The 14,032-nt window shown below is 31.6% G+C and overlaps 3 protein-coding genes across 3 annotated transcripts; 1 reads left to right on the forward strand and 2 right to left on the reverse strand.

Annotated features, from left to right (window-relative positions):
* The first annotated feature begins 1,883 nt into the window (after window positions 1-1,883).
* On the forward strand, window positions 1,884-7,216 carry LOC119611219 (NAD-dependent histone deacetylase sirtuin-1). The gene is made up of 2 exons (XM_037966731.1): window positions 1,884-3,964; window positions 4,036-7,216. The coding sequence occupies exons 1-2, from the start codon at window positions 2,572-2,574 to the stop codon at window positions 5,355-5,357; spliced, it is 2,715 nt and encodes a 904-aa protein (XP_037822659.1). The 5' UTR covers window positions 1,884-2,571; the 3' UTR covers window positions 5,358-7,216.
* A 2,637-nt stretch (window positions 7,217-9,853) lies between these two features.
* On the reverse strand, window positions 9,854-10,506 carry LOC119611218 (thioredoxin-1-like). Its single transcript, XM_037966730.1, has one exon. It carries the CDS (start codon window positions 10,369-10,371, stop codon window positions 10,048-10,050), a length of 324 nt encoding a protein of 107 aa, XP_037822658.1. The 5' UTR covers window positions 10,372-10,506; the 3' UTR covers window positions 9,854-10,047.
* A 1,163-nt stretch (window positions 10,507-11,669) lies between these two features.
* LOC119611217 (sorting nexin-29) lies at window positions 11,670-13,962 on the reverse strand. Its single transcript, XM_037966728.1, has one exon. It carries the CDS (start codon window positions 13,646-13,648, stop codon window positions 11,924-11,926), a length of 1,725 nt encoding a protein of 574 aa, XP_037822656.1. The 5' UTR covers window positions 13,649-13,962; the 3' UTR covers window positions 11,670-11,923.
* Window positions 13,963-14,032: the final 70 nt, after the last annotated feature.

The following is a 14,032-nucleotide window of genomic DNA, read 5'->3' on the forward strand; positions in this document are numbered from 1 at the left end:
ATGGATCCTTATATGGAAATGGCGATATTCATTGAGCAATATCCGTCTGTCTCTCCAAAAGTTTCCTTAATAGTGGTCATCGCTACCTATTCGAAAATCACTTCAGTGCACAGAATACAACTGCGTGGAATTGACATTATACAGAATCCAAATCTAACCATTCCAAATCTATAAATTGTAAATTTTTATAAATATTTTTATAAGAAACTATATTTTTTCAAGCAGAATGCAATTATATTAAAGAGAAGTCAAGATAAATATGTAAAAGAAAATTAAATACAAGCCAAAACTATTCGAACAGTTATTGGACCAAAATTAATCAATTTACCAAAAAGACAAGAGAGTTTTTTATACAAATATTTAACACTTCCGGCAAATTGTAAAATATTATTTAAATTTTCCATAGAAATTTTTGATGTAACAATATCCGAATTATCTTTGAATGATACATTTTTCTTTGATAAATTCAGTAACACCGAAGTTATTAAAAAGCACTCAAGTCAATATTTTTTCTCGTCAACATTTTTTAAAAGCACTAAGTTGACAACGCTAAGAACACTGACAACCAGCAGTGTTTGTATGGTAGCGTTTTTATTGGTTAATAATGCCTTTTTGTAAAGTAAATTAACTGTTGCAGCGATTTCATGGTATTTTTTAAACATAAAGGAATACTTTTGACAAATAAATAACTTTTATTACAGTTTTCTTTTAATTTAACGGTGTGAAAAATGTTATTGAGTTAGAAAATAAGCTCTGTCTGTATGGTAGCAGTGTTTGTATGGTAGCGTTTTTATTGGTTAATAATGCCTTTTTGTAAAGTAAATTAACTGTTGCAGCGATTTCATGGTATTTTTTAAACATAAAGGAATACTTTTGACAAATAAATAACTATTATTACAGTTTTCTTTTAATTTAACGGTGTGAAAAATGTTATTGAGTTAGAAAATAAGCTCTGTCTTTTTCTAGCGATTTTTTTGATACATTTAAAAAATTCTTCTGCGTAAATTGTGTTAGAGTTACCAAGTCTATAGAGAACTAGCGCGCTACCTTTTGAAAATAAATTTTGTAATATCTATTTGTTTGTATATATAACAATATTAATACGTTAAAAAAATACCGATATTTATTTTTAATCATAAATAAATATATGATTCAATAGTGCTTTATTAACTCTGTTATAATATAGGAGAATTGTGACATTAAATAATTCTGTTAAAATATGATCAAAATTACAACCTGTAGTTTAATAACAACATGGATGATTCATTATGATCAATATTTCTATACGTTATAATATTTCTGTACGTTACGTTCTATGGAAATTGATTAATAGAAAATTCATACTTTTTATGAACTTTAATATTATGAATGAACATGGTTTGGGAAAATACTCATATTCGATCGAATTATTAGAAAATTAATTTTCTTAATAACTTATTATTCTGTTTATATCATCGCTCGATATATTAACAGATTATTACTAAATACATATTTAATAAATGATGTAGTTAGATATTTTATAAAGTAATCCTATAAAAGAAGCCCTATATTGCTATATCCTGTTCTGGCAGGATATTTTGTCTTATAAACATTATTGCCATATCTTCTTAATTCAACCCGCATAAGGGATTTCCTATGTTTACCAATAATAAATAATCAAAACTCTTCACAACATAAACATTTTCAAAAATATTTTAATTTATAACAAAATAAAAAGCGAAATCAACTAAACAGAAAACAATTTTTAATTATAAATCAAAGAAAATATCATAATTAATATTATAAAAATAAAAATACGCAAAACTCTTCAATATTGCCACAAATATTCCTTCAATTAATTTTCGAATTGGCAACTCTATTCTAAACGGTCAGCCATTTTTATCATACGCCTAGATCACGTCACAACACATAACAGAGCTGCATTTCATAAAATCAAGTATACCAGCTGAATTAAATATTTTTTAAAATAATTTCCATTAAATAAGTAAAGTAAAATAATAATTTAACTAATAAACAAAAGAAAAATCCTCAAATAAAATATTAAGTGTCGTTTAAATTGGTTGTGTAATAGCTAATCGCACAAAAAATGTATTAGTCATTAACCAGACGACTACTACTAAATTAAACAACTACGTTGTATGGGGACGACGACGGCCATCTTTTTTTCATTAACGTCACACAAATGCTTGTGAATAGACACACACAGAATTTGTTTAAAATTTTTGTGAAAATTTTACCAAAAAAACTACGTAAAAGTGCAAAAAATATTATTTAAAATTAATTTTTTCAATATATTTGCCATAAATTATTAAAAATTAATGGACAAAAACCGTTTATTGTGTGCTTAAAGTTAGTGGAATTTTTTTACATCAGCCGAGGCGAGCGAAAAAATTTTTTGTGTGTGTACCACCAAACGAATTTGTGTAGAAAGTCATAAAACACGAAAATTACTAGGGCGAGAAAGAGAAGGTCGTAGAATTGTACGATAAAGACGGCAAATCTTCGTATTTTTTTGTATTGTTTTGATTTTTGGGACTTGGTCTTGTAGTGTATTCAGAGGTTTTCTGGAAAATGATGGAAAATTATGAACAGGCTAGATTAAATTCAGATAGATTAGAACAATTAGATGATGTGCTACCCATAAAATTGCAGGAGAGAAATGAATTCTTTAATTCCGTGGAGGAATTTGCTGTAAACAACAAACAAAATTTTAATTTTGGCGCCAATATTTTGAACACAAAAACAATGTCGACTTCGTCGTCGTCAATGGCATCTACAACAACAGCAACAACAAATGCCAATAGTAGTAGTTGTGGCGAAGAAGTGGTCAAAACAAATAATGAAATAATCAAAACATTAACATTACCGCCAACTGCTGATGCAGATTTGGAAGCATCTCTAATCGCGGACACACCAGTAAGTGTAACTGATGATCCTGAGGATCCCTTCAAAAGTATTGTGGATAGCGAGGAGGAAGAAGGCGAAGATGATGAGGAAGAAGAACAAAGCTATCAAACAGATAACAATGACAATTCCCAATTAACACAGGACTCGTCCCAATTCCGGCAGTCGTCTAAAGAACATGAAGATGATGATGAAGACAATCCGGATACAGATGACTCGACTTCAGACTCCGATTTCTCGGACCTAAGTGGCCTCTCCGATATGTCGGGTCGTGAATGGAAGCCCATTAATCAACGTCCCCTAAATTGGGTGCAGAAACAAATACATTCAGGAGCCAATCCCAGAGAAATACTCTCAAAATTTCTACCTTCTTCGGCTCAACGCATTAGTCCGGAACTAACCGATATGACTTTGTGGCGTATATTAGCAAGCATGCTATCAGAACCGCCCCGGAGGAAGAAACTTTCATATGTCAACACTTTCGAGGATGTCATTGATCTTTTAAACAAATCCAAAAACATTATGGTACTCACTGGTGCTGGCGTTTCAGTATCGTGTGGCATTCCCGATTTCAGATCTTCGGATGGCATTTACTCACGTTTAGCTAAAGATTTCCCTGATTTGCCCGATCCCCAGGCCATGTTTGACATTAACTATTTCTCGCGTGATCCCCGTCCTTTCTATAAGTTTGCCCGTGAAATCTATCCGGGACAATTTAAGCCCTCTCCCTGCCACCGTTTTATAAAAATGTTGGAACAAAAGCAAAAGTTGTTGCGGAACTACACACAAAACATAGACACTTTGGAACAGGTTGCTGGTATTAAAAATGTTATTGAATGTCATGGTTCCTTCTCGACGGCCTCATGTACTAAATGCAAGTACAAATGCGATGCTGACAGTATACGCAGTGATATCTTTGCCCAACGTATACCGGTGTGCCCGCGATGTCAACCCAATGTAGAGCAGAGTTTGGATGCCTCAGAGCCGGTGTCGGAGAATAATTTGAGGCAGTTGGTGGAGAATGGCATAATGAAACCAGATATTGTTTTCTTTGGCGAAGGTAGGTGTAGAATACAAATAAAACTTAATTTCTAGGTTAATATGTACTTGAATTTGCTATTTGTTAATTAGGTCTACCCGATGAGTTCCATACAGTTATGGCCAGTGATAAGGATAAATGCGATTTGCTTATAGTCATGGGTTCGTCTTTAAAGGTGCGTCCCGTGGCTTTAATACCCAGTTCTATACCAAATCATGTACCACAGATACTTATCAATCGCGAACAGTTACATCATCTCGAATTTGATGTTGAATTGCTGGGTGATGGTGATGTTATCATCAATCAAATTTGTCATCGTTTGGGTGATGATTGGAAAGATATTTGCTTTAGTGAGGAAGTATTAAAAGAATCCAAAGATTTGATACCCCTAGAAGATGATTTGGAATTAGATGAAGATACAGCAAAAGAGGTTTCTGCGGATGTTATGGATACACTCTCCATGAAATCAAATCAAACTGCTGCTACCCCAACCACAACTACTTATTCCGATTCGGGTTTTGAGACTTCATCCACCTGCTCTAAAAAAGAAGGAGAATTTCTTTCTCCAGAATATATGGATGAACCCATGGAATCAACTAGTTTTGGTGGCTCTTGCGACTATCGTCATTTATCCATTGACTCGTCGAAAGATAGTGGTATATTGGGCGATGCTTCTAATTCAGCCCTAACACCCACTTTTTCTAATTTGGTGGATACGGCAGAAATGAACAAGAACAGCAACAACCTTAACATGCCCGCCTCTACAACACAAGCTATAAACAACAAGCCCGTGGTGGATAATTTACACAATACCAAAACAGCCGATACAAATTGTTCTGAAGCCGAGAAACAAAGTATTAGAAGGCAAATGAAACATCAAAGCGCCGCTGAACGCTTATACAAGGGAACCTATTATGTACACGATAATACAGCATCATATGTATTTCCGGGGGCCCAAGTTTCTTGGTGCTCAGACTCAGAAGAGGAAGATGAAGACAATTTAGATGAATATGATGACAATCTGCCCCACAATGAAGATGAGGATACAAATCATGCCCCCTTGTCACCCTTAATGACACCTTCGGTGGAAAATGAAATGGTTAACGCAATTTCCAATACCACGACCAACACACAACAAACCAGTAATAGTTTTACTAATAGTGTGTCATTAAACTCCTGCCTTCCTCAAACTAAAGCACAACCTCAAACGCCGCCACCACAACCAATACAAACCCACAGAAAACGTCATTCAAATGAGACACATGCTGAGCCAGCGTCATTTGATTCTTCTGCTCCAACTGAGGCTAATGAGTTTACTACGGGCAGTAATAGTCCTCCTCCTTACAAAAAGCGGCGAGATTCTGCAGAACAACAAACTACAACTTCCCCAAACATCAGTTTAGAATCTTCATAAACACACCATTTTTTCTATCTAGTGTAAGTTTTATTTAGTTATTTTTTTATGTTTTTGTAATAATTTTAAATTTATGATTAAGGATAATTATTTAACAAGGAAGATTTATTTAAAAATTACTTTATTTCGTTTGAAGTGGAAATTTTGATGAGAAAATTATTGAGCTTTTTTTTATTAGATTTATACTAAATTTAATTGAATTGAATTATGGAGTTTTATAATTTTTGCAGGAATATATTCGTTTGAATTATGTTTTTTTTTTTTTTTGAAATGAAAAAGCTTTTTAAATGTAAGCTTTTATAAAAGAAAGAAAACTTTTTGTTAAGGAAAGCTTTTTGAAGAAACACTTTTATAAAAGAGATTTCTTTAAAAGAAACTTTAATTAGAGAATGTTTTTATAAAATGAAAGTTAAAGCTTTTATAAATTAAAACTTAAAAAAATGCTTTAGTTAAAGTTAACTGCTTAAAGGTAATTTTTATAAAAGAAAACTGTTATAAAAGAGAACTTTTATAATATCGTTTCATATTAAAATAAAGCTTTTATAAAAGTAAAATAATATTTTATAAAACTTTAAAGCTTTATAAAAAGAATCGTGCTTTTATAAAAGGAATCATTAGTAAATGAACTCTTTATAAAAAAGCTTTTATAAAGGAAAGCTTTCATATAAGAAAGCTTTTATAGAGGTTTAGCAAACTGAAGATTGTGAAAATATGAAACATTTATTATCTTTGTTTCTTTCGCAAAACTTTAATTAAAATAAAAAGTTATAATAATAACAATTTAATTTAATGTTCAACTTCAATACTTTTGTAATTATGTGTAAATTTGTTTTAGTTTTATTACATTTTAAATAGTTTTTAAGAATTATATATTTCATTCTTTGGATAAAACAGTACTAAGCAGCTAAAAATTCCTCTATTGTTGTTAATTTCAAATGAATTAATTGTGGAATTTAAAAGAAAAAAAGATAATGCTGTTGAATGGAATATAAACCCTATAGCCCCCTTAGAGTTATACCATGTAAATAGTTATTTAAAATCGCTTATTATTTTTGTTTATTTAAAGCATTTAATTATTATATTATATCAAACAAAAAGAAAATAAAACCATTTAAAACAAATCTATACAAATAAATTTTTAATTAACCCACAAAAAGCTTAAAATAACAAATGTAGTTTTTATATAAAACTTAAAGCATTTTTTTAATTTTTCTTTTTTTTTTTTTAATAAAATATAAACTAATGTAAGAAAAATAACTAATAAAATCTAAAGTATTTTTGTTATTATATTTTTAAGGCTTGAAGCAATAAGAAATTCTGTTTGAAAAAGCAAAGAATTTTAATAAATAATTTGTGCGTTTGCTACATTTAGAAAGCTTTTTGTTCATTTTTGTTTTGTCTTTCATCAATTTAATATCAAACAAAAAGTAATCTTTAAATATATAAACAAAACACAGCGCACACTTAAACATTTTATACACACAAACAAAGAAGTAAGATATTTAAAATTTAATTAATTAAAGAAAAATAAAAAAATAATTAAAATTTCTAGTAAACTATATAAATAAATAAAACTATGTAATTATAATAAAACTAAAATATATTATTACAAAACTAATTTATTTTCAAATAGTAAATAGTACTATGTAATTTTAGATTTAAAAAACTAATAGCAGTTGAATACAAACAAGAGTAAAAACAACAAACAAAAAGCCAGCCTACCTTAAAACATACCTAAACATAAAACATACATAATAATATTATATTTTTCTAAAAAAAAAAAAAAAACTATATAAACATAAAACCCAGCTACACAGGATTTAATTAGAAAAAAAGGCCTAATAACCTAAAGTTTCACTTAATAAGAAACATTTGAAAAATTACAAATCTAAACAATTTATTACAAAGAAAACTACAATCTAAACAACAATTTACTTTATACTTAAAATAATTTTCTTTAGCTATTTACTCTAAACTATACTTTAATGTTTTCGTTTAGTTTGTTTAATTATTAATTAATTTTAAACTTAAACTTAAAGTAATGTTTTCTTATTATTAATAAATTCAGTTGCTAAAATTAAGAAAATTTTATTGTGTAAATATTTAGCTTTAATTATGATATTTTTCCTTCTGAAATTCTTTTATTCTTTTTTTTTGTCAATTTTATTTAGTGTTTTATCAAACATTTTGGGCAATCTCTTTGGTATTCTTTTATTTTAGATTTTGTAAGAAATATGCGTTTTTTTTCTTTTAAATATTAAAAAAATATATATTAATAATTTTCAATAAATTGTTGTATACACACACATATGCATAGTTATAGTAAACCATATGACAATTGTGTTTTAATGAAAGTCTAATTATGAAGAAACAGGTAATTATCCATGACAGTATGAACTGTCATATCGCGCTCACTTTTTGATGCCTACGATCAGTATACTCAAATTACCCAAATTTACTTTTAAGATCAGACGGTGAATTACGCTTTCTTATCGAAAATACATTTCGTTACCTATATACATAGTACATATTTATATAAAACTCTAACGTTATTGACTCCAAATTCAAATGTCATCCATGTTCAAATGTTCGGTAACCTCATAAAAAACTAGATAAGAGACAAAAACTGTTTAAAATTATCGTCGTTCGTTTAAAAAATAAGTGGACAGGTGTCAGGTACCACTTTCAAATTGGGTCCATATTGGGAATAAACTTGTAAAAACTATTTTTGGTACTTTTTTTTACACCCCAGTGAACATACAAAAAATATTTTTGACTCCTTTATAACATAACGTAAAAATAAAACAAGTAAGAAATTATAGTCGGGCGAGGCCGACCATATAGTACCCTACACCTTTGACAAATATATAATGTGATTTAGATGCCATAATAAAGCATTTAAGTTGAATTGCACCTTGCCTTAGATATACATACTTAAGCCGTTTATTGTTGAATAAAATTGTGGACATTTAAGTGAAATTTTGATGGGGGCTTTTCATAGGGGCTAGGGTCATATGAGAACCTATTATTATGGAATTCGTGGGGGTCATCAAGTCTTGTATACAACTTGGTTATTGCAGCTTTTTGTCGAGATATGAGTATATTAAACATAATTATGAACTTAAAAGCCCTATTCGGCGGGTTCAGTTGTATGGGGGCTAGGTGAAATAATGGACCGATGTAAACCATTTTCAACAGGCTTCATCTACGGTACCATAAAAGATCATGTGCCAAATTTCATTGAATTATCTCCAAAATTGCGACCTGTAGTTTGATTTCAAGTTTTAAAAGCCCTATTCGGGGTTCAGTTGTATGGGGGCTAGGTGAAATAATGGACCGATGGTAACCATTTTCAATAGGCTTCGTCTACGGTACCATAAAAGATCATGTGCAAAATTTCATTGAATTATCTCAAAAATTGCGACCTGTAGTTTGATTTCAAGTTTTAAAAGCCCTATTCGGGGGTTCAGTTGTATGGGGGCTAGGTGAAATAATGGACCGATGTAAACCATTTTCAACAGGCTTCATCTACGATACCATAAAAGATCATGTGCCAAATTTCATTGAATTATCTCCAAAATTGCGAGCTGTAGTTTGATTACAAGGATTACAAGCCCTATTGGGGGGTTCAGTTGTATGGCGGCTAGGTGAAATAATGGACCGATCTTAACCATTTTCAATAGGCTTTGCCCTGGGGCAATAGAAGATCATGTACCAAATTTCATTGAATTATCTTCAAAATTGGACGGACGGACATAGCTAAATCGACTCAGAAAATGATTCTGAGCCGATTGGTATACTTTAAGGTGGGTATAGGACCAATATTATTGTGCGTTACAAACATCAGCACAAACCCAATATACCCTCCCCACTAAAGTGGTGTAGGGTATAATTACAATTTTAGTACCTTTTCGATATTCAGACGTTTATGGGGATGAAAATTGTACCTATTTTTGGTACTTTTTGCATGAAACATTGTTTCCTACATATTGACTTGTACATATGAATGAACTACCTTAGGGTTACCCCTAGCCACCGACTGCCCAGGTGACTAGCTGTTCTAACATGTGCTTATCCTACGACGAAGTCAATCGTCACCCCATAGATTAAGAAGAGATGACAAAAAGTTTAAGTTTGTTTTTTAAGTGGCACTCTATCGCTTACAAAGGGGACACTAAAGTGACAGTTATCTTCACCCTCGTTTACAAAGAGTACATCCGTGACGAAAGACGAATTAGAGCCAACTGTGTTTTTCGGATGCATTGACTCTTTGTCGAACTGCTGGGTACTTAATGATGGGCTCCCACTACGATATTGCAATTTTTGGAATAAAATGTTAATTACTTAATTAGGGTGACAAAAGTACTAAAAGGGGCAAAAACGGGAAATTTAATTTGATTCAAACTCAAATTTTAATAAAATGTAAGAAACTGGTAGATTTAGTAACCAAATCTTTAAAAATAATGTTAACAAAATTTTTTAATAAAACCAATTAATTTAAATCATATATATTTTTGTAATTTTATTAGAACAAATATTAACGTTAGTTGAAACAAACACAATTCACAAAAACTACATTTAAATAAAACACAAAATACAATTAAAATAAAATTTAACATCACAGATGTCCATAATTAATTATAAAAAAAATAAATCTCTTGCGTAAAGTCAAAAAAAATATGTAAATAAATCATTTAACCAACGAAGCCATTTTTTGTGTTAGCAATTTAGCATCAGCTCCCGCAAAACTCGAAACACGCCTTTGATTTTTAATAAAAACAAATGTCGGCATACTACGTACTTTATAATAATCACAGATATCTTGAAATTTGTCGACATTAATCTTAATGACAATGGCACGATCCTTATAGTGTTTCACCAGCTTGCGTATATGAGGCTCCATTTCTTTACAGGGACCACACCAGGTGGCATAAAAATCCAAAACCACCAGCTTATCACCGGCACCAGCAATTTGTTTCTCGAAATCACCAGCACTTTTGAGTGTGGAAACCATGTTGAATATATTTTGTGATTTGTTCTTTTTTTTTTAATTAAAAAAAATATATATATTTTTTTAAAATTATTGCGAGCTTGTTGTTAAGTTGCTAGTATTTAGGTTGAATTTTAGAATACAAATGATGCTGTAACCATTAAGTTAAAGTCATCTTGTGTTTTTATAATATCTAACTGTTCTAGCTGAATTAACGGTTGTTTTGAGAGAACAACACAAATATATTAAGCCGTCTTAAAACTGGAGGGAGGCAAATTTACAGCAGAGTTTTGTAATTTACAGAGTTGTTTTTTAAATCATATTAATGTGGCAAAGTACATATGTATGTCGACATAGATCTATTCGAAAATGTAGTTATAATGAAATTTTCAAATATTTAGTAAAAATGTATTTATACCCTACACCACTTTAGTGGGGAGGGTATATTGGATTTGTGCTGATGTTTGTAACATACAAAAATATTCGTCCTAGACCCACCTTAAAGTATACCAATCGGCTTAGAATCGTTTTCTGAGTCGATTAAGCTATGTCCGTCCGTCCGTCTGGCTGGCTGGCTGTCCATGTAAACCTTGTGCGCAAGCTACAGGTCGCAATTTAATTGGATGAAATTTGGCACGCACGTTTTATTTGACCCAAGGACGAAACCTATTGAAAATGGTTAAAATCGGTCCATTATTTCACCTAGCCCCCATAGATCAGAACCCCCCGAAAAGGGCTTCTGAGCTCATAATTATGTTAAATATACAGATATATCGATAAAATACGGCACAACTAAGTTTTATAGAAGTCTTAATGACCCTGCCAAATTTCATAAAGATCGGGCCCCATTTGACCCTAGCTCCCATACAAAGTCCCCTTCAGAAAATTACTTGAATGTCCCAAATTAACTTATAAACACAAATATCGCGAAGAAATTCAGCACAATAAAATATTATGTAAATATAAATATATTCACCAAATGTTATCGGGCTTGGTCCATATTTGCCCCTAGCCCCCATATAAAGCCTCTTTCAGAAAATTAGTTTTTCATCCATAAATTGCTTAAATGTATCGGAACAAGGGAATATTGAAGATAAATGCTTTATTATGAAAAATAAATCACATTTAATATTCATAGCTGGTGTAGGGTATCATATGGTCGGCCACGCCCGACTATACTTTCTTACTTGTTTTTTTTGCGAAATTTAAATTTTTTACTGATAAATTCAAATTTTTGGGGAAAATTAGCGAAATAATGTATTTTTTGAGAAAATTGCAAACTGCATCCTCTAGTAATTAAATAAAAGTTCAATTTCAGTTTCCACCAACAAATATTTTTAACAAAGTATATTTTATTTTTTAAGAACAAAATTTATGTTTTTAAACATACTTTATCTATTACACCCTTAACACATAATTAAAATTCAATATAATTATTTAAAGAAAATAATAATAATAATAATACAATTTAACTAATAAAAACAAATAAACTATTCCTTCCTTTAAGTTTTCATAAAAAAAATAAATAGAGCATTTCTTTTTACATCTAGCGTCCACCGAATACCGTAAACAAATGTTACCGTTCTCTTAAAAATGGAAATACTTTCTGCAGCTCAGCTTTAGTTTTACAAGCCTCCACCTGTGGCAATGTCTCTACCAAGTTCAGTAAATAAATTTGTAATTGTTGTCGTCTTTCCTCGACGAATTTTAAGTTCATATTGCCAAAACGTTTTTTGGGTGGAAATTCCACAGAAGACACACTGGGATGTGTTTTCAACAACGACTTGTGGAGTTTATTAAAATCACTATAACGCCGCCATATAGACCAATGTTCTAGATTTTGTCTCATGGTTATGTGAATTTCATAGAGATGGAAAGAACCTGTGGCCGGTTTGGACTTGTGGAGTTTAGTGTGTGGAATGGTGATAAGAAAATTAGTGGCAAATGAAGAGGAAGGATCAATGCCAGAATCCTCAAAGTGCTTTTTAAGTCTTCGTATTAGTTGACGATTTTCTAAGCTCAGTTGAGCCACTCTAGTTTCCAGCAGAGAACAACGTTCATTAATATCTTTTAATTGTTCCTCTAATTGAACATGTTGCGGATTGTTGCAGGCATTGTTCGATGAATATTTACTAGACTGAGAGGAGGTATCACCGTCTAGATCATGATAGGAATTGGCCGATGATATGGAACCATTACCGGTACCAAAGTCACTATGTGGCGGAACTGGGGGAAAGTTTAGAGGTTCTTTAAGAAATTCCAATTCTGGTTCTATAGGATCGGGGGGAGTATCATCAAAGGTAGAGGGCAACTCTTCTAGTGCGTTACACAACTGTTGGGAAGTAATCGTAGTGGAAGATGTTTCAGTATTATGGGTGTTAGCTTGTAGTTGCTTTAACAAATCATCCGTAGAACTGGTGCAGGCTATGGGACGCTCTACTGCATTGGATTTACGCTTGATTTTATTTTCAACTTTAACCGGTGTAGGAGCATATATAAGAGGTTCTTCTTTGGCTACACTCTGTTGAACACTGCTGGTCTTAACAGCTACATTTAGTTCAGTCTTATCTACCGACAAAGCAAATAAAACAGGATCTAAAGTTTTAATCAGCTCCGGCAATGATTTGGTCATTTTATCATCCAACAATACTGACCAGTGTGTATAGTAAGACATTAGTATTTGATACTCCGATAACCAGGTAAGTAAGTACCTCTGTAGAGAATGTTCATTTAGAGCAGCCCGTATAAAGGCCCGGCCTTTACCCGCTTTGGTCCATACTTGTTTTAAATTTTCAAAACGCTCTTTTTCATGGGCCGTAAGAAAATTCTGACAAAAATCCCAAAAATTTGATTCTGTTGTAGCCGTTAAAGTATTGGCGGGGCGATTGGAGGAAGATCTGGTAACAATTTCTTGCATATTTTGAAAAAGATTTGCCGCTGAAACCACAAAATTAAGTTGAGTTGGTTGTTGCGGCTTTAGGCCATATTGGAAAGATTCTTCGAGTGCCTCACATAATTCGGCTACAGTTTCATCTGTTTCACTGGCCAGTTCCTTACGTCCATTAAAACGTTTAGCACACTGTTCTATAGACTTTTTTAAGCGTTCAAAAATATCATATTTTCTTTGATGGAAAATCGAACCGACTTCCGAGACAACACTTTCAATGGGCAAGGAATAAAATGTTTCGGGCAAAGCAGAATATTCCTCAGAGGCGACACATTCCACCGATGTTTGTTTATTATGTGCTCCAGTTTGTTCGGTGTTAAGTGAGGGCTCTTCCTCCTGCTCTGTTGTTGGCATTTTTAAGTGCTATATTTTTAGGTGTTTAGTACAAGGTTGTCCAGAATACATCCACCCTCCCTTTGTTGACTTTTTTTTTTGCAAATTTTAATGACTAATCACACAATTGGCTTTAGATTTAATTATTTTTTTATTGGTTTGCTTATCATAAATTCTTGGTATTTGTTCAGATAGGTTGGTTACAAGATTTTAAGTTGGAATTGTTTATTTTTTATTACTATTATTAAATTTTCATGTAATTTTTCGTTAAAAAAATTAAAATTACGACGTAAAGATTTTTTTGTTATGGTGCCACTCACCAAAAAGTATTGACATAAAATGTATTAACAATTAAATAACAGGGTTGCTATTATAACAGCTGTCAAACTGTGGGCAAATGTTAAA

The sequence above is a fragment of the Lucilia sericata genome, unplaced genomic scaffold (genome assembly GCF_015586225.1).
Source record: "Lucilia sericata isolate MDLA Ls3-8-SP2 unplaced genomic scaffold, ASM1558622v1 Contig001392F_arrow, whole genome shotgun sequence".
Lineage (NCBI taxonomy): Eukaryota > Metazoa > Arthropoda > Insecta > Diptera > Calliphoridae > Lucilia > Lucilia sericata.

Coding starts and splice junctions, on each gene's coding strand:
- LOC119611219 (XM_037966731.1), top strand. CDS start 2,572: ATGATGGAAAATTATGAACAGGCTAGATTAAATTCAGATAGATTAGAA. Junction 3,965..4,035: donor TATTGTTTTCTTTGGCGAAG/GTAGGTGTAGAA, acceptor TTTGTTAATTAG/GTCTACCCGATGAGTTCCAT.
- LOC119611218 (XM_037966730.1), bottom strand. CDS start 10,371: ATGGTTTCCACACTCAAAAGTGCTGGTGATTTCGAGAAACAAATTGCT.
- LOC119611217 (XM_037966728.1), bottom strand. CDS start 13,648: ATGCCAACAACAGAGCAGGAGGAAGAGCCCTCACTTAACACCGAACAA.